The sequence below is a fragment of the Neoarius graeffei genome, chromosome 11, assembly GCF_027579695.1.
Source record: "Neoarius graeffei isolate fNeoGra1 chromosome 11, fNeoGra1.pri, whole genome shotgun sequence".
Lineage (NCBI taxonomy): Eukaryota > Metazoa > Chordata > Actinopteri > Siluriformes > Ariidae > Neoarius > Neoarius graeffei.
Window position 1 is genome coordinate 74,499,507 of NC_083579.1, and position 26,081 is coordinate 74,525,587.

Genomic DNA, 26,081 nt, shown 5'->3' on the forward strand with positions numbered 1-26,081 from the left:
TCTTTTTAACAGCTTGTAAAGTTGATGGGTGTTTAATTTTTTTTTTTTTTAATTATAAAATCGGACCTGGATTACTGAAAGCAGATATTTTCGGGATGTTTGACTGGGTTAGGATTTACTGTGCTGTATAATTGTCCAATGTTTTTAGGAGGAAAAAAAAAACATTGTCCTGTATATTGACTTCATGGATGGGAATCACATGTTGGGAATCACATGGGCTGTGTATGGATTCTGCAAGAAGTTGATATTTATGAGAAATCAACATCAGAAATGTAGAATCTGTGTTAATGCACGATTAATGCAGCTTTGTGCCAGACGTGAGGTATTTTTATTTCCGTTCAGTGGAAATCCAGTGTTTAGCACAACACTAAAATGTTTCCAAGTGTTGCTTGTATAGTCTTAGTGTTTTTTGATTGCGAGGTGGGATTAGTTGGAATTGTGCACATCCAAACTTTAGAGATAAAAGAACACACAGTTTGTTTCTTCCAGGTTGTTAGGATTTTTTTTTTTTTTTATCTCATCTCATCTCATTATCTGTAGCCGCTTTATCCTGTTCTACAGGGTCGCAGGCAAGCTGGAGCCTATCCCAGCTGACTACGGGCGAAAGGCGGGGTACACCCTGGACAAGTCGCCAGGTCATCACAGGGCTGACACATAGACACAGACAACCATTCACACTCACATTCACACCTACGGTCAATTTAGAGTCACCAGTTAACCTAACCTGCATGTCTTTGGACTGTGGGGGAAACCGGAGCACCCGGAGGAAACCCACGCGGACACGGGGAGAACATGCAAACTCCGCACAGGAAGGCCCTCGCCGGCCACGGGGCTCGAACCCAGGACCTTCTTGCTGTGAGGCGACAGCGCTAACCACTACACCACCGTGCCGCCCTTTTTTTAAAAATTATTATTATTATTATTATTATACACCTGCTTTAAGGGGGGTGTATACTGGTTTACCTCTGTCCGTCCATCCGAAACACCATTTTTCTCAACAACCACAAATCATAGCCACTTGGTACCGAGCTTCAGCTTCGGGTTCTGTACCGTGTATATCGTTTTCAGGTCTGTCCCACATCGACTTCCTGTTTACCGACTGAATGTATTTAAGAAACGTATAGCGTGGATTTGCAAAATTTTCATAACATTTTTCTCAGCAACTCCAAATCACAACTGCTTGATATTTGGTACCGAGCTTCAGCTTGGGGTTCTATACCGTGTATACCGTTTTCAGGTCTGTCCCACATCGACTTCCTGTTTACCGACTGAATGTATTTATGAAACACATATAGGGTGGATTTTGACGCTATTTTAAGAAGCAGAATGCTATTGCAAAATGACAGTTTACCAGGATGCTGTTTGAAATCCCTGGGGAGAGACGCTGCTCTTTACTTGTTTCAGGGTTCATTATTTGTTGAAATCAACATTCATAATAAGTCTCTTATACCCTGTCCACACTAGGGATTTTGTACCGATACGAAACTACTTTCGTACCGCAACACCTGTCCACACTAGCAACTATACCGGTACTGTAGCGGTATAACTGTATCGGTACGAAACCCACAAATGTATGGGTTTCGTATCGGTACTGTAGCGCTTCGCTGTAGTGTGGACAGATGAAGCAGCTCTGTATCGATACAAATGTAATGCGCAAGCGCAATGAACCATTCCTACGTCTTCCGGGTTATTCATACAATACAATACGCCCGTGCTTTCCAGCTGTAAATAAAACGTCAAAATGGCTCAAAACGACCGTAGAGCTACATGGAGCAAAGAAAGGGAGGGAGGGGAAGAGAAGGGAAGACGGAGAAAGTGAGGGGGGAGAAAGGGAGATTCGTTTTCTTTGTTTCTTTCTCAACTGCCTCGTGCGTTTTATACGATTCGACTGAATAAATGATCACTAGAAATACAGACTGTACACTGACGACAAAAAGCGCACGCACGTTGTTTCATCCGCCATATTCTCGGAAGGAAGTTACTCGGTAACCACGGAAACATTTCGCGCACGCGCATTTCAACTACCATGAAAGAAAACCGCAAACATTTCTCGCTAGTGTGGACAGATGCACTAAACTCTACCGGTATACTTTGTATCGATAATAATAATTTAACTACTTATATTGCGCCTGTTACATAAAAAATGCTCACAGGAGCATTACAATATCGGAAAAATGTCAAATATGAAAATCTAATTAAATTCTATGAATATTTATAAATCTTACATTCTTAGTGAACACTAACTGACTGATAATAAATTACGAAATCATCACTATATTTGATAATAAAACGAAAAGTAACTAATTATAATTTAAAAACCTAAATGAAGACAAAAGCTCTATAATATTCTATCGCTTAGCAGTTATACGCCTCTTTAAATAGATGGGTTTTCAGGAGGCGTTTAAATGCATTTAAATTGTCTGTAGCTCTTATTTCTATTGGAAGAGTGTTCCAAAGTTTTGGTGCCGCAATTATAAATGTGCGGTCACCTAGAGTTTTCAGACTTTTAACACTAGGTTGCTTTAACAGAAGCGTATCTGAAGTAGATCTCAAATTATATCTAGTAATTGTCTTAAATTATCGATACAGTTATACCACTTTCATACCGGTATATATGTGAACGCAGCATTATTCCCCCCATAAGCGAAAAGGGGTGGAGTGGGGAATACGTAAATGAGGAGTAACTCTCATTTTTATTTATTTTTTATTTTTTTTGAGAACAGTAGAGCACAAACTGACCCAAGGGGCACCAACAACCTAACGAGACCATGAGCCTGCGCTCAATAACTATTGATCACAGCATTGATTTAACCCGAGTGTGCGCGCGTACGTGCACGTGAGCACGGGATGTTTAAAGTGACGAGTCCTGATGATGTTTGTGTCCTCATTTCTGATCGTTTTTGCCCGTACAGGTTGAAAATGAGTAATGAGGAGATCAAGAGAGCCATTCTGGAAATGGACGAGAGAGAGGAGCTGGCGAAAGATATGTTAGAGCAGGTACTTAAAGCTGGTCTCTCACTTGTTGTGATTTTTCATGCGATTGGTTGACCTCAGAATTATTGGCACCCTTTTGAGAATATGTGAAAATGAACGCAATTTTTTTTTTTTTTTTTTTTTTTTTAATATATATTCTCAAACAAGTCATTCATTCTTTTAAGAACAACACTTTCAGCACCCCTAATGTACAGCAGACACTCTTGTGAAGAGTGACGGCATAATATTTTGGCTCCAAATCTAGTTGCCTCTGAGAGAAAGAAAGACTTGGCTGTAGATGGCTGGCTGTTGGCTGCATCACACCACCCCGTCTTTGATTATTTTACTAAAATGGCTTGACCTGAATTGTTTGTCCTTACGTAACATCCTGATTTCTGTCTATGATATTGTGTAATGTTGGTTTGTGTTTTGGTTTTGTTTTGCTTTTTTTGGCAGCTGTTAAAGTTTGTGCCTGAAAAGAGCGACATTGACCTTCTGGAGGAACACAAGCATGAGCTCGATCGCATGGCACGTGCTGACCGCTTCCTCTACGACATGAGCAGGTACAAATGACTTGTTTGGGTAAATTAACCCTGTGGTCAAATTGAGGTGAAGAGAAATGTTCATGATTACAGTGAGCGTGTGCATGACGAATATCTTTTCAAACAAAAATCCAACAAAATAAAATCCCCCTTGTTGTGGTGTTCTTGATTGCTAATGGCATGTTTTTTTGTTTTTGTTTTTTTTTAAATATAAAAGTGAACCACCTCAATAGCCTGTGGTCTCTTGAAATTTCCGCAACCTCCTGTCTAGTCTCACCGGCGCCCCCGAAATGCACTATTATTTTCCCTCTTTATCATTCAGTATGGCTAACTCTGCTTTGAAATCATCCTTCCACCCTTTTTCTTCCCCCTTCCCAGCACAGAGGGTCCCTGCATCATGATTCTCCACGAGTGCTCATTAGTGATAAAAGCTCAGGAATCTGTGTGGGAGAGCCAAACTTTCTTTGAAATGACTCTCCTGTGGAGACTGATTATTCTTTCCTTTTCTTTTTTTTTTTTGTCTTTTTGCTTCTGCTTGACTCCTGGTTAGGATTGATCACTACCAGCAGAGGCTCCAGTCGCTGTTCTTCAAAAAGAAGTTTGCAGAACGGCTTGCAGAGACCAAGCCGAAGGTGGAGGGTAAGTCGCACGCTTGTTGTAATATTAATATTTATGTAGTAACAATTCGTTCACAGGGACTTGGATGACCGATACTTAAATAAACCGATAAAAAGGTGTTATTTAGCAAAGAAAACACACAGTAATTGTCATTAATGTGCTTTCTGTCACATGGTTATTTAACATTTTATGGAAGGAGTCTCCAGTCTTAGGGTGTGTGCGTTTTTTTTTTTTTTTTAAATGGTCACTAATAAGGAGCAAGGATTTATTTTTTTCATGGACATACCATAATATTAAACGCATCACTTTATAAATTTTATTTAAAATTAAAGTTCATGTAAGTACTACCATTTTATTGTGGTATAAGAGGAATAAAGCGCTTCAGGACATACAGTTTTAATACATAATTAACTCTGGGGGCATTACACTACCCCTGCCCTTGATTAATTGCCTTTTATAGCATGTCCCAAAGTGTTTTATTCATTAGTTAGTAATAGGGGTAATTATATACGTCAACAAAATGAGGTTGTAAGAAATCGCAGGAGAATGCAGGATTACTCTGTTCGCACTAAGATGGAGTCTGATGTGTGCGATCGTTATTAGCTCACCAGCCATAGCCGATGATTGATTGATTATTATGAATTTTTTTTTATTTTTTTAAAGCAGCTCACCAGTCGTTGTTGTCGTCGTCTCCTCACTGGCTGTAGCCGATGGTTATTATTATTTAAATTTTTTTTTAAAGCTCGCCAGCTGTTTATTATTATTATTATTATTATTATTATCTCCTCATTGGCCGTAGCTCATTATATTTTTATTTTATTTATTTATTTATTTATTTATTTAGCTCACCAATCATTGTTGTTCTCACTAGCCATAACCGAAGATGAGTATTATTATTAATGAAATAATATAAATTTTTTTTTTTTAAGCTCACCAGCCATTGTTGTTGTTAGCTCACTGGCCGTAGCCAATGAGCTTTTGCCATAACGCAGCATCCGTCGTCCATCCACAATTCACAAAAATCACTACTCCTCCCTGAGTTTTCAATGGATTTTGATTCTGATTGTTTTGTTTGGAAGATCAGATTGTTCTCATGAAGAATAACCTGGCAAATTATTACGAGCCCGGTTTCTCATGCTACGGCCGTGTGAGCTACTGCATCACTGGTTCGTGAATACCACCACATTGACAGATTGTACATCTCACCCCCACCTCCTGCTTCACTCTCCCCATGCCAGTGCAGGTGCGTTTATATACATGCAAATGTACGGTTACAGAAAAGAACTGGCTTCTGCCAAGTCAAATAAACAATATTTTATTATACTATTACACTACTATGGTCATGAAAATGATCCCCAGTAATTCATTTTCAAAATAGGATAATGGCAGTAATTATGATGGAGAGAATGTGTGCATGGCTGTGTGGGTGTCTGGTGCTTGAACGTCTCTCGAGTTGCCAGGGAGGCTGTTTTGGAAAGCTGGCAAATGTTGAGAAGAGTCACACTAATGAACAAGGCTTGTTTAATCAAAGAGTTAGAATACACTTCATGTAAATGGAAGTGTGTGTGTGTGTGTGGTAAAGAATAGCATGGTAGTACAGTGGCCTACATAAATATTCACCCTTCTTGAACTTTCCCACACTTCGGTTTTATAACCTGGAACTGAAATGGACTTAATTGGGATTATATATTAGCAATCTACGCAAAATAGCCCATAATATTGACCTGGGGAAAATAAATAAATAAATAAATATACACTGCTGTGCAAAAGTCTTAGGCTCATGTAAAGAGATGCTGTCGAGCAAAAATGGCTGAAAAATAATGAAATGAAATGTTTCCACGCTTAAAAAAATACTATAAACAGTAATCGGTGAGCCGTAATAAATGAAAGTCAATATTTGGTGTGAGACGACCCTTTGCTTTAAAAAAATAAATAAATAAATAGTCTGAGGTGTAACGAGTGCAGTTTTACGTGGAAATGAGCTGCAGGTTGTACTGAGCGTCTTCCAGAACCAGCCACAGTTCTTCTGGACACTGACTGTCACACTCACTTCTTCATTTTGCACCAAAACCCAGCAGCCTTCATTTGTTTTTTCTTTTGTAATCTGAAAAGTGTTCTCTTATGGAATATGCTGCTCAGATGTAAACTTTTTTTCCCCTGTAACATTTTAATTTTGTGCTGGAAAAAAACCTCGAACGTTTGGAACTCCTAAAATGTTTTTGTGATGTTTTGACTCAATAATGTAGAAGTCATAAAATAGAAATTTATAACAAAGTTTGTATTGGGGGGGGGGGGGGAGAAGAGTGCCTAAGACTTTTGCACAGTACTGTACTTTATTTGTAAATCCAGGGGGGAAAAAACACAACATAAAATGTTTGCATACAGTGGTGCTTGAAAGTTTGTGAACCCTTTAGAATTTTCTATATTTCTGCATAAATATGACCTAAAACGTCATCAGATTTTCACACAAGTCCTAAAAGTAGATAAAGAGAACCCAGTTAAACAAATGAGACAAAAATATTATACTCGGTCATTTATTTATTGAGGAAAATGATCCAATATTACATATCTGTGAGTGGCAAAAGTATGTGAACCTTTGCTGTCAGTATCTGGTGTGACCCCCTTGTGCAGCAATAACTGCAACTAAACGTTTGCGGTAACTGTTGATCAGTCCTGCACACCGGCTTGGAGGAATTTTAGCCCGTTCCTCCGTACAGAACAGCTTCAGCTCTGGGATGTTGGTGGGTTTCCTCACATGAACTTCTCACTTCAGGTCCTTCCACAACATTTCGATTGGCTTAAGGTCAGGACTTTGAATTGGCCATTCCAAAACATTCACTTTATTCTTCTTTAATCATTCTTTGGTAGAACGACTTGTGTGCTTAGGGTTGTTGTCTTGCTGCATGACCCGCCTTCTCTTGAGATTCAGTTCATGGACAGATGTCCTGACATTTTCCTTTAGAATTCGCTGGTATAATTCAGAATCCATTGTTCCATCAACGATGGCAAGCCGTCCTGGCCCAGATGCAGCAAAACAGGCCCAAACCATGATACTACCACCACCATGTTTCACAGATGGGATAAGGTTCTTATGCTGGAATGCAGTGTTTTCCTTTCTCCAAACATAACGCTTCTCATCTCATCATCTCTAGCCGCTTTATCCTGTTCTACAGGGTCGCAGGCAAGCTGGAGCCTATCCCAGCTGACTACGGGAGAAAGGCGGGGTACACCCTGGACAAGTCGCCAGGTCATCACAGGGCTGACACATAGACATAGACAACCATTCACACTCACATTCACACCTACGGTCAATTTAGAGTCACCAGTTAACCTAACCTGCATGTCTTTGGACTGTGGGGGAAACCGGAGCACCCGGAGGAAACCCATGCGGACACGGGGAGAACATGCAAACTCCACACAGAAAGGCCCTCGCCGGCCACGGGGCTCGAACCCAGGACCTTCTTGCTGTGAGGCGACAGCGCTAACCACTACACCACCATGCCGCCTAACGCTTCTCATTTAAACCAAAAAGTTCTATTTTGGTCTCATCTGTCCACAAAACATTTTTCCAATAGCCTTCTGGCTTGTCCACATGATCTTTAGCAAACTGCAGATGAGCAGCAATGTTCTTTTTGGAGAGCAGTGGCTTTCTCCTTGCAACCCTGCCATGCACACCATTGTTGTTCAGTGTTCTCCTGATGGTGGACTCATGAACATTAACATTAGCCAATGTGAGAGAGGCCTTCAGTTGCTTAGAAGTTACCCTGGGGTCCTTTGTGACCTCGCCGACTATTACACGCCTTGCTCTTGGAGTGATCTCTGTTGGTCGACCACTCCTGGAGAGGGTAACAATGGTCTTGAATTTCCTCCATTTGTACACAATCTGTCTGACTGTGGATTGGTGGAGTCCAAACTCTTTAGAGATGGTTTTGTAACCTTTTCCAGCCTGATGAGCATCAACAACGCTTTTTCTGAGGTCCTCAGAAAACTCCTCTGTTCGTGCCATGATACACTTCCACAAGCATGTGTTGTGAAGATCAGACTTTGATAGATCCCTGTTCTTTAAATAAAACAGGGTGCCCACTCACACCTGATTGTCATCCCATTGATTGAAAACACCTGACTCTAATTTCACCTTCAAATTAACTGCTAATCCTAGAGGTTCACATACTTTTGCTACTCACAGATATGTAATATTGGATCATTTTCCTCATTAAATAAATGACCAAGTATAATATTTTTGTCTCATTTGTTTAACTGGGTTCTCTTTATCTACTTTTAGGACTTGTGTGAAAATCTGATGATGTTTTAGGTCATATTTATGCAGAAATATAGAAAATTCTAAAGGGTTCACAAACTTTCAAGCACCACCTGTAAGTATTCACACCTGTTGTGAAATCCCTAAATTAGTCCTACTGCAACCAGTCACCTTCAAAAGACACACAATTTGGTGTCCAACAGTGACTGACTAACGTGTCACGTGATGTCAATATTAATACACGTTCCTAGAAGGCCCAAAACTGACTTTGAGAACATGACTAATCAAGCACCATTGTGAAGAACAAAGAGCCATCAAAACACATTATGAGTGAAATTCATCCTGTGGAGCACCATTAACTCGATTATTCATTTAATGGAAATAATGTGGCACGAGTGAGACTTTGCCTGGAGGAAGCCATCCATCAAAACTCAGTGACCGGATAAATGGGAGATTAATCAGAACAACCACCAAGAGGACAAGGGTAACTGATTAGAGATGTTTGACTTGTTCTTGAAACTGGAACAGGCTGTTCTGATTGCAACTTGTTTTGAAGAAGAAGCAGCCTTTATTTGTCACACGTACACTCAAGCACAGTCTTAAAGGAGAACTGAAGGCAATTTTTTTTTTTTATCATCAAAATTCTATTTCTCTCATTTTATTAAATATCGGAATGCATTTTTGATCGCTATCTTGTCGCTGCTATAGCAAGTTATAAGTGTTTGAAATACGCTCTGTAATATATCAGTCCGTATGTCAAAGCAACAGCTGTAAACGAGATTCGTTGAGACCTGTGCGAGACATCGTAGGACGGAAGTAAAACGTACAGCGGAAATCAAAGTCACCAACATCTGTCGAAAGATGCGCGGCGCTCTCTTTCGAATGCTGATGTGATCAAGCCGGAAGTTTTGTTTGTTTTGATAGCAATCAGGAAAGTTTGAAAAAAAAGTAGGCAGTAATCGTCATTTAAACTCGTTTTTGTGCAATACTTCGTTTGGCAAACAGTTTTCAAAATGGCGGCACTGACACCTGGCTGACACTTCACATTTTGAAGTCTCGCACAAGTCTCGTGAAGATCGCGTGGATAAGCGACGCCTGCCGTGGACCGAACGAACCAAATTCAACACGGCTAAAAACCGAATAGGCCGATTAAGTATAATATTTAATTGCAATTAGTTGCCGATACGAGTCACGATATAAGGTTACTAAAACCGAAAACGTAATTGAATAACACGTTAATTAAGAAATAAAGCAAGTTTAAGAATGACTTCAGTTCTCCTTTAATGAAGATGATGTTGACCAATAATCAATCCATCCATCCATTATCCGTAACCGCTTATCCTGTGCAGGGTCGCAGGCGAGCTGGAGCCTATCCCAGCTGAATATGGGTGAGAGTTGAGGTACACCCTGGACAAGTCACAAGATCATCGCAGGGCTGACACAGAGACAAACAACCATTCACATTCACACCTGCAGTCAATTTAGAGCCACCAATTAGCCTAAACTGTATGTCTTTGGACTGTGGGGGAAACCGGAGCACCCGGAGGAAACCCACGCAGGCACGGGGAGAACATGCAAACTCCACACAGAAAGGCCCTCGTCAGTTGCTGGGCTCAAACCCAGAACCCTCTTGCTGTGAGACGACAGTGCCGCCTTTGATGTTGACCAGTAATGTCGTCGTCGTCTTTTCATAAGGTTACGGTCCTGACAGGTGATGTAATGGTACATAATGGCTTTTTTTTTCCTCTTTTTTTTTTTCTCTTTCATACAGTAGTGTAGTCTAAGCTAGTGATGTAATGCTTCATCATTCATTTACATTATACTTGGATAACTTGGCTTTGTCGATTACATCCTCATCATCCAGTCGCATAGCTACAACACACTCTTGAATGTGAATATACAGGGTTAGTCCAAATTACGTTAACGCTAATGGATTACCGTATTTTCTGGACTATAGAGCGCACCTGTATATAAGCCGCATCCGCTCTATTTAAAAAAAAAAAATTTAAAAAAAGATATACAAGCCGCACCGGGCTATAAGCCGCAGATATCTATGTTGAAAAATTAGATATTTACTGCATGTACAGAACGATTTTGTACTGTAAATGTACATGTATGTACCTGAACAGATTCTTTCCGAACAGTGCCTTTTAACACGGCAGCAACTTTGCTGATTAAAACGGAACAGAACCAAGAGAAAATAACCGGTATTTATTTACCTTCATTTCTCCTGTGTTTGAAACCACAAGTCACTTTAATCATCTTCGCTGGATTTGAAAATAATTACCAGTTAGTAATTTGTCGTGCGTGTTCTATCTGCTAAAGATCTGCTAATTCTTCTTTGCATTGATTTTTCGTCTATCTTATTTTTGATTCTACTTCCGGTTAGAGCGCCCCTAGCGGTGGAAGAAAAATCCACAGAATAGCCGCACCTTTGTATAAGCCGCATGGTTCAAAACCTAGGAAAAAAGTAGCGGCTTATAGTCCAGAAAATACGGTATTTTTCTCCTGAATGTGTGGTGCCGTAACCACTCCTGGCGTAATTGGGCCCTACTTTTTTGACACCCCAACAGTGACGTCAGACGTCTGCTTACAGATGGTGCAGCAGTACGCCATTGATGAACTTCCTCTACAGATCCGATTGGTTTCTACCATTTTAAGTGTTAATGTAATTTTGACTAACCCTGTATGTTTGTCCTACAGTAAACTGAGAAACATCTCTGAGCAGCTGTGTCTGTGACTGTTTGTTTGCTCCCGGATCGATCTCTGAGGAAGCAGAGGGTTGACATTCCTCGATCATACTTTGTTAATTCAACCTCCTTCGCTACAGACAGATCAAAACCTAACCGTTACACTACCGTTCAAAAGTTTGGGGTCACCCAGACAATTTTGTGTTTTCCATGAAAAGTCACACTTTTATTTCCCACCATAAGTTGTAAAATGAATAGAAAATATAGTCGAGACATTTTTCTGGCCATTTTGAGCATTTAATCGACCCCACAAATGTGATGCTCCAGAAACTCAATCTGCTCAAAGGAAGGTCAGTTTTATAGCTTCTCTAAAGAGCTCAACTGTTTTCAGCTGTGCTAACATGATTGTACAAGGGTTTTCTAATCATCCATTAAGGCCTCTGCATGCTCTTGCGACAAGGCTTTCGCAGATAGCTTTTCGCAGACAGTTGTAATTTATCGTTGAGCGGGGAGTGATAGGCGTGCGCGATGTTATTCACCGCCACAACGCAAGGGGGCGCGAAGTCGTGAAATCGCTAGGAGTAGTTGGTGGGTGTGGTTAGTGGAGTGTTTATCCTCCGGTTACTTATAATGACTAGAACTGGAGTCGTATAGATGTCCGTACTTCCTCGATCAACCGCTCTTCGTGCTGCTCCATCTTCGCTCGTGTTTTTAAAAATGGAGGTCGTGAAAACAAACCGGGAAAGTAGGGAAGCGGAAGTGCGTGTACAGCGGATGTAGAGTGGACCAATCAGAGCCCTCTTGTCTGCGACGCTGTCTGCAAGGCTTCTGCGGTGGTCACAATTTTTGGGAGGTGCGCGCAGAGTGTCTGCGAAGGTGGGGGGGGGGGGGGGCTACGCAGACGCTGTCTGCGACACCATCTGCGAGGACTGCGTTGTCAGCATAAATTGGCCTTTAGCCTTCTGAGGCAATGAGCAAACACATTGTACCATTAGAACACTGGAGTGATAGTTGCTGGAAATGGGCCTCTATACACCTATGGAGATATTGCACCAAAAACCAGACATTTGCAGCTAGAATAGTCATTTACCACATTAGCAATGTATAGAGTGGATTTCTGATTAGTTTAAAGTGATCTTCATTGAAAAGAACAGTGCTTTTCTTTCAAAAATAAGGACATTTCAAAGTGACCCCAAACTTTTGAACGGTAGTGTACATGACGGGCATTTAGCCGACACTCTTATCCAGAGCGACGTACAATACTCAGAGCAGCCTGGGGAGCAGTTGGAGGTTACGTGCCTTGCTCAAGGGCACTTCAGCCATTCCTGTTGGTCCAGGGAATCAAACCGGTGACCTTTTGGTTGCAAAGCTACTTCTCTAACCATTAGGCCATGGCTTCCCCTTCAGTATGGTTCAGTTACTGAACAATACTCCGACACAGAGATGTGTACAGTGACTGACTTGTAGGTCAGAATCTGCTCTGGCATGTGGATTGTTCACACTTTGCCCCACCTCACACAGGGCACTGTAGCCCCTCAAGACCCCTATCTGACTGAAAAACCCGTTGAGGTATTGGAAGAGTTCGGTCTCTCTACCACATGTCATGAAAACGCACCATTTACAGCTGGAACTCTAACAAGCCACAAATGCTGGTGTGTTTTTATCAGCTAACAGTCCTGCAATTTCCCTCCATGCATCTGTCATGTCCTGTATGAGAGCATAACCATGAAAGGCCACCCAGTGGAAGACTAAATGTCCAGAGTGGCTTTTTAATCTGTGGAGAATGAATTATTATTATTATTTTTTTAACTACCAGTGGAAAGGAAGAACAAACGCCTGCCCAGGATCTGTGTGCGCCCCCCTGACGTGTTCACTCACGTCAGAATCAGAGAGTTTGTCGAGAACTGCGAGTTGGAGGCTGCGACTAAATGTAACCACGTTTCTTTGGCAGTGTGATTTTGTACGAGTGAGAAGAAACTTGTGGCCAGGCGTCAGAGTTGTGTGATGATTTAGTAATGGGAGATCATGATGGGAATCCCAGTACAGTGAGGACAGATCAGAGTTGAGACCAATTCATGCTCACACACACTGATGCAGAAATTTATATCCTCATGATCTGGCTCATAGTGGACCCTGAGGTTAAGTCACGGTTTTGTCTGATGCCAGGGGCTTTTTCGGGAAATTTGGTGGTTTTGTCTTTGTGTGTTCCTGAGAAATTCATTTGCTGAAAAGAATGAAAAGGGAACGATAGCCTTGTCTTTATTGAAATCTTTATGCAGTTGATGTGTGGTTTGGTATTGGTTGCATTGAATAAATCTTGTTTTGGCCCATTTATGATCGAGAGCGTGATGGAGGGAGGATTTGGTTTTAGGGAGGGTTGCACTCATAATGTCAACATGACTGGACTGTAAGATCCATAAACTCTCTTTAACCAGCAAAGCAGCATCTGATTTCTTTTCGTGCTCAGTAAATATGAGCATGCAAAAATGATGTTATGGGTATTTTATGGAAAATAAAGTTAAGGTGATTGTGTAGATGTTGGGGATTTGTACCACGGTGCTATTAAATTCTCAAAGCTGATTGGTCAGAAGATGCTAATTAATTTTCTACAACAGCAGCTCTGATGATGGTAGTAGTCACGGCTATAATTCAGATGATATTATAATTATTATATGATCATTCTAAAATATTATTGTTTCTATAGTAGTAACAACTCCTTCACGATGCTGGTCATTAGCTCGTCTGGCTATAATCCAAGGCTGTTGCTATGGCATGGCGTCCGACCGTCGTCCACAATTCGGTTAAATCGTATCTCCTCCATCAGTTCTCAATGGATTTCCATTCCAATTGTTTTGTTTGAAAGAACTCATCACTCTGTACAAAACTTACCGTGTCCAAAATCACTTCCTACTCACTATAGGGTATAGTGCGGACGCCATTTTGTAGTGCTGTCCGAAACGATAGTGAGGATTATTTACACCCTATATAGTGCACTCAGTGTCCCACAATGCATCACAAAAAGTAGTGTACAACGATGGTCACTAACCAAAGCAATATATCCCATCATGCATTGCGGTCGCGCTGAAAGAAATCAAATTAAAAGTCAAATTTGATTTAATAAAAGGCAGCGGCAAAGAAGAAAGAAAGTGTTCAGCCTTGATTTAAAAGAACTGAAAGCTGCAGGTACTTTGTATTGATTGATGTTGGAAATGCGCTCAGTATAATATGGATTTATCACAAAAACACACACGTATTTATTTTGAAAACCCACCAGCCGACTGATCTGGCACGTTTTAATTGTGCGACAGTAATGACATAAATACCAGCGTGACGGACTAGTGTCCGAAAGTGGGGGTTTTGGGTTTTTTTTTTTTTCCCTCCATTTTACCAATGAGCTCACTCTATAGTCCTGTATGGACGTCACTTGCATTGACGTCACAGCCGATCCAGTTTGTGACAGACGCCATCTTGTCGGTCAAACACCATATTTCCGCCTTCTACTTCTGGTTCTACTTCTGCTTTTACTTCTACCTTTTCTTCTGGAAAACCCTACTATATACAATTCTACTACAACGGCTGCGGCTACAAGCTCTCCCTACCTGTGCACGTTTTTTGTTTTTTGTGTGTATTTTTGCGTGTCGTTCGTCTGTACCGGACTTCAATATCCACTACAACCGTATGGACTTACTGGACATTGGTTTCCAGCAGAAAATGACGGTTTGTAGCGATTTCCATCGCATGCACAACATTCCGGACGAGATAGCGAGACCAGCGGGGTCTCCGTGGATTGTTATCGGAAGCAAAGCGAAGGAGGCGGCGCCGGGAGCGGAAGCAAAAGCGAGGCTGCAGAGCCGGCCTGTTGACTAAGCTCAGAAAACAACCACTCAAATCTCCATTACTAAGCCTCTACCTCTCCAACGCCAGATCCATGGTAAACAACACGGACGATTTGGAATTACAGCTGGAATTACCTTATTCTATTCTATAATCGGCTGGTCAGTGCTATACTCAATACTTAAGTGACTTACCCGTCCAATGAGGATTGTTATTTTCTTGTTTACAAGATGCCACATCTGAGTCGCTGACACATCCTGAATTTCTGTAAAGATAACTGTCCAGAGATTTATAAGCACGCAGTGCTTCACCACTGAACAGCGAGGGAAAGTTAATGAGGTAATTATACACGTCCGGGTATTCCGCTGGCAGTTCAAAATCCACTGACACGGTCGTGAAAACTCCGGTAAGCCATAAGGGTCACTAATCTGTAGATCGTTTATTTTAGACATATATCTAGTTATCTGTTCATTAGAAAAATGAGCCGTGTAGTCCATCGGTTGAAATTGATCCATTCTGTACACCAGTGCAGCAGTATTCAGCGGTGTTTTTTACCGACAAGATGGCGGCTGTGTACTTTCCGGTCACGTGACTGCAAGATCTCTATATAGTAACTCCCTATATAGGGAGTAGTGAGCGATTTCGGACACGATTTTGGTCGTTGTTTTGTCAAATTTTTTGCTAACAAATTACTAATTAGGCCAAATTAACGAATTTTCCAGCCTGCTCACAAGAACTTTCTCATTTCTCGTCCGATTTCAGTTCTGATCGATGTTTTGGGTCGATCTTCTTTTAGGGAACAAAGCTTGGTCATTTGTTTATTGATTTTCCTGTTGTAAACAATTTGTTTACAACTTTGTTTATTTTCAGTTAAATCATGTCTCCTCCCTCCCTCAGTTCCAATGGATTTAATTTCTGATAGTTTTATTTGAAAAAACTAGACCTGTACAAAACTTGCTCATTGTATTGTCAGACTTTTGCTAACAAACTGCTAATTAGAATCAGAATCACTTTTATTGCCAGGTATGTGAACACGCACAAGGAATTTGACTCCGGTTTCACTTGGCTCTCTCAGTACAAACAGATTAAAAAAAAAAGCGTAGACAAAAAAACAAAACAAAAAGCTATGTCCATGTAGAAGGGTAAATATATGTATAGACAAGGATTTTTTTTCCTTTCTTTTGTTGCAAAATGGTGCATAGTGCAATATAAATATACAGTGTGCACAGTTGTTACTGATATTTGAGTCTGGTTTTAGCTGTTCATCACCGAGACAGCCTGAGAGGAAAAAACTGTTCTTGTGTCTGGTTGTTTTTGCGTACAGTGATCTGTAGCGTCTCCCAGAGGGGAGAAGTTTAAACAGTTTATGACCAGGGTGTGATGGGTCCGCAGAGATGTTACCTGCCCGTTTCCTGACTCTGGACAGGTACAGGTCTTGGATGCAGGGCAGGCTGACACCAATAATTTTCTCTGCAGACCTTATTGTCCGTTGCAGTCTGTTCTTGTCCTGCTTGGTGACCAATCCAAACCAAACAGTGATGGAAGAGCAGAGAACAGACTGAATGATGGCAGAGTAGAATTGTCTCAGCAGCTCCTTAGACAGGTTGAGCTTCCTGAGCTGGTGCAGAAAGTACAGCCTCTGCTGGGCCTTTTTGATGATGGTGACTGTGTTGGTCTCCCACTTCAGGTCCCGGGAGATTGTGGAGCCCAGAAACCTGAAGGTTTCAACAGCAGTCACAGTGTTGTTGGTGATGGGCAGCAGGGTGGGGGGGCTCCTCCTAAAGTCCACCGTCATCTCCACAGTTTTGAGTGTGTTCAGCTCCAGATTGTTCTGACCGCACCAACAGACCAGCCGTTCAACCTCCCGTCTGTATGCAGACTCGTCACCGTCTCGGATGAGGCTGATGACCGTTGTCGTCTGCAAATTTCAGGAGTTTAACAGACGGGTCTCTTGAGGTGCAGTCGTTGGTGTAAAGGGAGAATAGCAATGGGGAGAGCACACACCCCTGGGGGGTGCCAGTGCTGATGGTCTGGGTACTGGATGTGATGCTCCCCAGCCTCACCTGCTGCTCCCTGTCAGTCAGGAAATTTATAATCCACTGACAGGTGGAGGAGGGCACAGTGAGCTGGGTGAGCTTGGTGTGGAGGATGTCTGGAACGATGGTGTTGAACGCCGAACTGAAGTCCACGAACAAGATCCTGGCGTACATCCCTGCAGAGTCAAGGTGTTGCAGGATGGAGTGCAGTCCCATATTGATTGCATCATCCGCTGACCTATTTGCCCGGTAGGCAAACTGCAGGGAGTCCAGCAGGGGGTCTGTGATGTCCTTCAGGTGTGACAACACCAGTCTCTCAAAGGACTTCATGACTACAGATGTGAGGGCTACAGGCCTGTAGTCATTCAGTCCTGTGATGGTGGTTTTCTTGGGAACCGGGATTATTGTGGAGTGTTTGAAGCATGAGAGGACTTCACACAGCTCCAGGGATCTATTGAAGATCTGGGTGAAAATGGGGACCAGCTGATCAGCACAGACCTTCAGACAGGAGGGTGAGTTTAACAGACGGGTCTCTTGAGGTGCAGTCGTTGGTGTAAAGGGAGAATAGCAATGGGGAGAGCACACATCCCTGGGGCGGGTACCTTCCTGATCTTCTGTCTGCGAAAAAGCTGATAAACATCCTCTTCACAGATCTTGAGTGCTGGTGTGGGGTCAGAGGCAAGAGGGGGCAGAATAGCAGGGGGTGTAAATGGGTCTCTAATGTCCGAGGGGGGGAGAGGTATGAATGTGTCAAATCTGCAGTAGAACACATTCAACTCGTCAGCCAGTTGATGGTTCATTGCAGTGTTGGGGGATGGTCTCCTGTAGTTGGTGATATTCTTCAGGCCTATCCACACCGATGCTGGATCGTTGGCTAAAGGCTGTTTTTGATCCTTTCAGCATAGCTCCTCTTGGCTGATTTCACCTCTTTTGTCAGTGTGTTTCTGGCCTGTTTGTACAGGACTCTGTCCCCACTTCTGTAGGCCTCCTCCTTGGCCTGGCAAAGCTGCCTGAGTTTTGCAGTGAACCAGGGTTTGTTTGTTGTATGTGCGGAAGGTCCTGGTGGGCACACACGCATCCTCACAAAAACTGATGCAAGATGTCACAGTATCAGTCAGTTCATGCAGGTCTGAAGCTGCAGCTTCAAAAACACTCCAATCAGTGCAGGCTTGTAGTTCCACTTTGGCCTCATCGGACCATCTCCTCACTTTCTTTACCACAGGCCTAGCAGATTTCAGCTTCTGCCTGTAGGTTGGGATAAGATTGTCCCCTGTGCAGCCTTGGGACTGAAGGCCAATTTATGCTGACAACCCAGTCCTCGCAGACGGCGTCGCAGATGGCATCTGCGTAACCCCCCCCCCCACCTTCGCAGATGCTCTGCGCGCACCTCCCAAAAATTGTGACCACCGCAGAAGCCTCGCAGACAGCGTCGCAGACAAGAGGGCTCTGATTGGTCCACTCTACGTCCGCTGTACACGCACTTCCGCTTCCCTACTTTCCCGGTTTGTTTTGTTTTCACGACCGCCATTTTTAAAAACACGAGCGAAGATGGAGCAGCACGAAGAGCGGTTGATCGAGGAAGTGCGTACATCCATAGACATAGGATGTCTATGCGTACATCTATACGACTCCAGTTCTAGTCATTATAAGTAACCGGAGGATAAACACTCCACTAACCACACCCACCAACTACTCCTAGCGATTTCGCGACTTTGCGCCCCCTTGCGTTGTGGCGGTGAATAACATCGCGCACGCCTATTACTCCCCGCTCAACGATAAATTACAACTGTCTGCGAAAAGCTATCTGCGAAAGCCTTGTCGCAAGAGCATGCAGAGGCCTTAAGTGGTATGAGTCCTTTTAAAACAGTGCAACAATGGTCCAGAGTGTTAGTGTCCCTGCTGGGACACTTAATGTGCTGTTTATATTTTGGCAGTTCGTGGCTGAGGTTTGCTCTGTTAAAGTCCCCCAGAACAATGAGCAAAGAGTCTGGGTGGTTTTTCTCCACGTTGTTTATCAGGTCAGCCAGGTGTTGTAATGCCTCAGTAACACAAGCCTGACGGGGGATGTAAACTCCAACCAGAATAAACGAGGAAAACTCACGGAGCATAAAACGGTTTGCAGTTTATGAATAATATCTCCAGATGAGGACTGCATGATTTGTTTAGAACCGTGACATCAGTACACCAACCTTCGTTAATGTAAAAGCAGACTCCGCCTCCCCTCGTTTTCCCCGTGAGCTCCGTTTCGCGGTCCGCTCAGTGCAGGTGAAATCCAGGCAGGTGGAGAGAAGTGTCTGGGATGTGCTCACCGAGCCAGGTTTTGGTAAAGCACAAGGCAGCAGATCTGTTAAAATCCGTGTTGATTGTGTTGAGGAGCAGCAGTTCGTCCATCTTGTCGGCCAGAGAGCAGACGTTAGCCAGGTGAATAGACGGGAGCGCAGTGCGAAACCCCCGCTGCCTCAGCCTGACGAGCGCGCCGGCTCACTTCCCCCGGTGTCTCCGGCGTCCTCGGTGGAGACCATAGAGAGCTGCTGCTCCTCCTCCAAGTAGCTCTGGAAAACTTTCCGGATCGATGAAAACCAATGAAAAAACTTTACTGGTGGTTATTCCAATGTTTGAGTTCTTCTCTGGAGTATGTAACCAGACAAGAAGCGCAACAAATACACAAAAACGTAGAAAGTACGAGAGAGCGAAGTACCGAGGCAACCGTCTGTGGTGCCATCTAATTAGGTCACCTTTAATGAATTTTCTTCTGACTAGAATTGTCTCTCCTCTCTCATTTATCATGCAAATTCAGTTCTGATCGATGTTTTGGGTCGCTCTTCCTTCGGGGAACAAAATTTAGTCCTTTTGTTGATTTCAGTTTGTCGTGGAGGTTGGTTCTTTCTCTCTCTCTCTCTCTCTCTCTCTCTCTCTCTCTCTCTCTCTCATTGTCACATTTCAGTTCTGTTTGATGTTTTGGTCGTCATGATTGTTTTGATGGCAGGCCAGATGAACGACTATGCCCTTGACGTTCTGGTTTATCAATCCATCCATTATCTGTAGCCGCTTATCCTGTACAGGGTCGCAGGCAAGCTGGAGCCTATCCCAGCTGACTACGGGCGAAAGGCGGGGTACACCCTGGACAAGTCGCCAGGTCATCACAGGGCTGACACATAGACACAGACAACCATTCACACTCACATTCACACCTACGCTCAATTTAGAGTCACCAGTTAACCTAACCTGCATGTCTTTGGGCTGTGGGGGAAACCGGAGCACCCGGAGGAAACCCACGCAGACACGGGGAGAACATGCAAACTCCGCACAGAAAGGCCCTCGCCGGCCCCGGGGCTCGAACCCAGGACCTTCTTGCTGTTAGGCGACAGAGCTAACCACTACACCACCGTGTCGCCTCTTTTATCAATCATTTTAACAAATATTATTCTATCTACATTCACTGGATATGCGCAATCGCGCACTCTGATTGGCTACTCTACTACGAGGCTATCAGCTCCTATAGAGGATGTGCAGTCACGTGACCCGCATGTGTGTACTCTGCCATATTGGACGGCATCAGGATAGTTTACCTTGCACGAGCGTAATGGATCCAGGGAGTAATCCCCAAGAAAATTCGGAAAATACCCCATCTACATCACGCGATTACTTGTCCAAGTTTGTTCAGCATCTTGAAGGTGACGTGAGGCAACGTTACGTGGAAAAGTGTTCCAGGTTGGGGACTGCAGATCCGTACAACTTCCCGCAATCCTTGTTCAGGGAAATTCGGAGCTGCGGTGCCGGCGATTTGCCCAATCTGGCCTACCACGACATTTACAATTTTCTCGTTAATCGTGAATCGTGTTACACTGGCAAAGCCCTCAAAGCTTACAAGAGTCTGGAAGCTTATAAATATTTTGTTGTGGGATGGGTATCCCAACTATACCTCTGGAAGGAAGTCTACTTGATAACCTCACGGGTAAGTGGCATTAAGACGTTTATCATAAAGAGACTATGCAGGACGTTTTATCGTAGGAATGTTCGAAATCTAAACTCAGTTCCAGATAATGACAGGGTTGTAAATATGTATGTTTACATACATACAAAGGGGACATGAAACATAGGAAGTATGAGAAGAAAACAGTAAATCAGAAAGCTGCGCACATTTGCGCAGCTTCCGCGAAAACGTGCGCAGCTTTCTGATTTACTGTTTTCTTCTCATACTTCCTATGTTTCATGGACTGTAACGGCATTTGCTTATTTAGTAATTTTAATACAGAATTTACTCTGATGAAATTATTCAGACACTCCAACGCCCCCCCCTAAAAAAAAAAAATCGGATCTGCACGATTCAGCCGTGAAAAAGGCGGCATCCACCGTTTGCATCCCTGTTTAAACTCATAGGTTAACCGACTTTAACCGGCTAATGAGGCTCGGTGGTCGGTCAAGATTTTTTTTTTAGTTTTCGCCATCCCTACTATGGATTGGCCTTTCAAAGGCATATATGAGCCAAAAAGATAAAACATTGTCATAGACTAGGCCAGGGTAGTAGGGCTAGGCATAGCCATTTTAAACGTTAGAGATCAAGCGGACTGACGGCCACAAACGCTGTACTGTCTAGTTTCTAAGTATGCAGTTATCATTCAATCCGAAAATCAACTTAACAGATGTACTAGGAGTACTGAATTAGAAGATTACACCTACCTGATATGAAGTGTTCACTACACATTCGACTGGTAGAACTGGGCTACCAGTTTTCTCTTCGCACAGCGGACACCCATTTTGCGCGTCTCTCCTCGTCTGCGGGGAATCTATAAAATGACAGGCCCTCCTTTTGGCCCTGTCTATTGGTACAACCAAATGCTGAACAAGATATAACCAACCATTCTCGAAAGATCTACTCCCACACACTTGATAATTAGAACGGGTTCGTCTAAGTTCTGTGTGCGGCCATGCCGTCCAAGATGGCAGATAAACAAATATCACGTGACCTCGTGACGTCACGTGCACGCTCTCTATACCGTAAGTAGAGAAAAACAAAATGGTGGAGCATTTTGCTGAACCAACAGAGGGTGAAATAAAAACACTACTTGAAAACAAAACCCCCGAAAATACAAAAAAGCAACAAAGTATGGAATAAAAGTGTTTGTTGGTATCTTTTATTTTTCAAGAATTATTCTAGGATTTTTCACAAATTGCTCCCGTCATTTTGCCGGGGGGTTTTTTTTTTGTTGTTGTTTGTTTGTTTGGTTTTTTTTTGTTTTTTTTTTAAACATTCGAAGCGGAAATTATTTTGTTGGGCGTTTTGTATAAGGGTTTGGTTTTTAGTTTTTTCTTTTATCAAATTTGCAAACAATAAAAATGCTGCGTTTCTCAAAATCCAGTGAATGTGGATAGAATAAAACAGTTATTCCACTCAATCTCGTCGTACACGGCTTATAGTCAACTCGGCTCTATGTGCCTTGTTGGCTATCAGCTCATGTACGAGTCGATTTCGTGGAATAACCGTTAAATATATTGTCTACTTGTATCACAGACATTCCACAACATTAAATGTAACTATAAACAGATAAAAAGTACTACATGTTTTTTCCTTAATAAATAAATAAAAATGTAATTGGCATATTTGTATTGTCATAAGATGAGTAAAACACCTGGGGAGACTTGCTTTTGTGGTGATCACCCACATCTTGGATTATTTTCCAATGACGGCATACCTCTTAGCGTTTTATTCCTTACTTATCATAACCTGATAATGTTAATATTGTTTAATTGCTCATAATTCTGTATAATTATTATCCCACACTCTTTTAACTGCATGTCCAATGTCTGATATCTTCATTTTCCCCCCGTCTGCTCTCTCCTCAGCTATTTTGTGTGCGTCCCGTGAGGTGATGAGGAGTAAACGTCTGACTCAGATTTTGGAGGTGGTTCTGGCCTTTGGGAACTTCCTGAATAAAGGCCAGAGAGGGAATGCATATGGCTTCAAGGTGTCCAGCCTGAACAAGATTGTAGACACCAAGTCGAGCATAGACAGGTCAGTGCTGCAGCTGATTTGTGATTTGAGCGAGTGCTGCACTATGGAATGCTGTGGTTGGGTGGAATTGGCCCATGAGTAATATGGTGTTTCTGAATCTACTCGGATATTCATGGCATTCTTAAGTGCAGTTACCAGATTAATCAAGTGGTCATGTAAACAACGTACTGTACGTATAATAGGTTAAAGATGGCTGGCGCTTAGTATTTACACCTTTTTAAGATATTTTTAGTTTTTCTACATTATTATTATTATTATTATCCTAATGTTTTTTTAGGATGCTATTTCTCCCTCAGTTTTCAACCAATCATCACCAAATACCCCTGGGCTGAATTAAGTTGCTATGACTTTTGGTGCTGATCTGGATCGCCGATCCAGAATGATCCATGAAAAACTGGCTTTTTTTCCCTCACCAAGCGTCATTCTCGATCGAGCTCTCTCACTGTTCCGGATCTATAGGGTATGGTGACCAGACAGCCCGGTTTGTAACAGCTAGTGCAAATTACTATGACTTTAATCGCAGTCTCTATCTAGTTATCCAAATTACTATTAAAAAAAAAAAACTCCCAAATCGATATTTACCACTAAAGTGACTCGATGTTAGCAATACTACAGAAGTTTTATATCCTATCCATCTTAATTAGTGAATTCACGAGCATGTTCTCAGGTTTTTTTTTGTTTGTTTTTTTTCAAGAAAATCCAATTATTTTATGACTCAAAGACCGAGACTTTTTTTTTTTTAAATCAGGTTACTTAAGTGCATAAATAAATGTGTTGACTAAATTGTTGATTTTTTTTTTCTTTGTAGTCCCGAAACAATTTACATGCAAATGTACTCGTTAATAATTGTTTTAAAGGAGAACTGAAGGCAATTTTTATTATCAAAATTCTATTTATCTCATTTTATTAAATATCGGAATGCATTTTTGATCACTATTTTATCGCTGCTATCGCAAGTTCTGAGTGTTTGAAATATGCTCTGTAATATATCAGTCCGTATGTCAAAGCAATGGCCGTAAACGAGATTCGCTGAGACCTGTGCGAGACATCGTAGGACGGAAGCAAAACATACAGCGGAAATCAAAGTGACTAACATCTGCCAATGTTGTCAAAAGACGCGCGCGCCCTCTTTCGAATGCTGATGGAATCAAGCCGGAAGTTGTGTTTGTTTTGATAGCAATCAGGAAAGTTTGAAAAAAGTCGGCAGTAATCGTCATTTAAACTCGTTTTTGTGCAATATTTCGTTTGGAAAACAGTTTTCAAAATGGCGGCACTGACACCTGGCTGACACTTCACGTTTCGAAGTCTCACACAAGTCTCGTGAAGATCGTGCGGATAAGCGACGCCTGCCGTGGACCAAACGAACTAAATTCAACACGGCTAAAAACCGAATAGGCCGATAAGTATAATATTTAATTGCAATTAGTTGCCAATACGAGTCACGATATAAGGTTACTAAAACTGAAAATGTAATTGAATAACATGTTAATTAAGAAATAAAGCAAGTTTAAAAATGACTTCAGTTCTCCTTTAATAATAAGTCATTTGCATATTCAAATTTGTTTGAGAAGGGAAAGGATGTTGGACACTTCTAGGTAACCAGTCGGGGGGGGGACAGGTTTTGCCCTGATAAAGGTCATGTGCAAGTTCAGAAGTATGATCAGGGTACCAAAAACACAAAACAGGAACCATTTAATCCATCAGGGTTGTGGCGGGGTTCATCCTGGGCAGGTCGCCAGTCTATCGCAAGGCTAACACCGAGACAAACGACCATCCACACTTACATTTACACCTATGGGCAAATTAGAGTAGATAGTTAACCTAATCCTCATCTCTTTGGACGGTGGGAGGAAACCCCTGCAAGCCAGTGGTGAACCGTTACTATTAGAGCTGGGACTTGAGCTCAGCCAAACCTTAACCAGACACACCAAAAAAACAGGGCAAAATAAGGGATTAGCGGCAGGTTGCTCCGTTGTGTGTAGGTGTTGATGTTTGATTTTAAAAGTAACTCAGTAAATTACACAGAGAAAATAATAAAGTCTGAGTGAAAAATACTGTAGCAAGCGTGCAGCGTGGAAGAAGAGTCTGGAGACAGAAATCTTAGTTTCTCGGTCGTTAGCCTGTGCTACTCGCTCTCAATAGATAGCACTGGCTTGACCGCTTTATTAGCATTGGCTAACACTACTGATGAACGCTACACCGGCTGGAAGGTGACTTCACTGATAGCGCTGACTCGCGGTTAAGCTCATGCTGGCCATCCAAAAGGCTGAAGGCGATAAATTTTGGTCCCTCCCACTATAAATCAAAATCTGATTGGTTAGTTCATCTGTCACTTCCTACATAAACACACACTGCCATGGCCTTCTGTCCTGACAAGGAAGTCCTAAGCAATGAGTGAGCCAGAGCTAAACTCTTCTCAGCCTAGAGGAGACAAACAAAACAATCTCATTGGATAACTCGAGTTTAATCTTTTCAGGACAGCAACCCTTTCATTTCTGAAGCAAAGTTGATACAAAATGAGGCTGAATTCAAAGAGAATAATTATAATGAAACTATGAAATAAATTAAATATAACATTTTGAAATACTGACGTTTGGGCTTCTCTGAAGGCCTCGAAGGCCCTGACGGTTCCCCTCTGGCACAAGCACAGGATATAACATGCAAACGCCACATAGAAAGACCCCAGTCAGTGAAGATGTTCAAATCCAGGACCTTCTTGCTGTGAGGCAGGAGTGCTAACCACTCCACCACCGTGCAGTCCGATCTACTTCTAGTATCAAAATATTTCAGGTTACTAAAGATGATGATTTGCATATGAATCCATGTGTTAATGATTTGAATGATCGGCGTGTTCACTTACCGTATGCTCGTCTCTCATAGAAACATCACCATGTTGCACTACCTGATCATGATTTTTGAGAAGAACTATCCCGACACTCTCAGCATCCAGCAGGATCTGCTCAGCATCCCAGAGGCAGCGAAAGTCAAGTGAGTCGCATGTTCAACTTCAGCAACTCTGCACTCATTCTGGAAGATGTTAGTGAAGAATAAAATGCAACAAGGAATGCTGTTCTCGGAAAATAATCAGTGATGTGGTGGTGAAATGAAGTTACCACC

The 26,081-nt window shown here is 42.4% G+C and overlaps 1 protein-coding gene across 3 annotated transcripts in view; it reads left to right on the top strand.

Moving 5' to 3' along the window:
• Positions 1-26,081, top strand: part of daam2 (dishevelled associated activator of morphogenesis 2) — a 300,252-nt gene that overhangs the window by 245,677 nt on the left and 28,494 nt on the right. For all 3 annotated transcript variants that reach the window (XM_060934710.1, XM_060934712.1, XM_060934711.1), the window contains 5 exons: positions 2,913-2,997; positions 3,430-3,536; positions 4,066-4,154; positions 22,796-22,964; positions 25,845-25,952. In XM_060934710.1, coding sequence (XP_060790693.1) covers positions 2,913-2,997; positions 3,430-3,536; positions 4,066-4,154; positions 22,796-22,964; positions 25,845-25,952 — 558 coding nt within the window. The remainder of the gene's footprint in view (positions 1-2,912; positions 2,998-3,429; positions 3,537-4,065; positions 4,155-22,795; positions 22,965-25,844; positions 25,953-26,081) is intronic.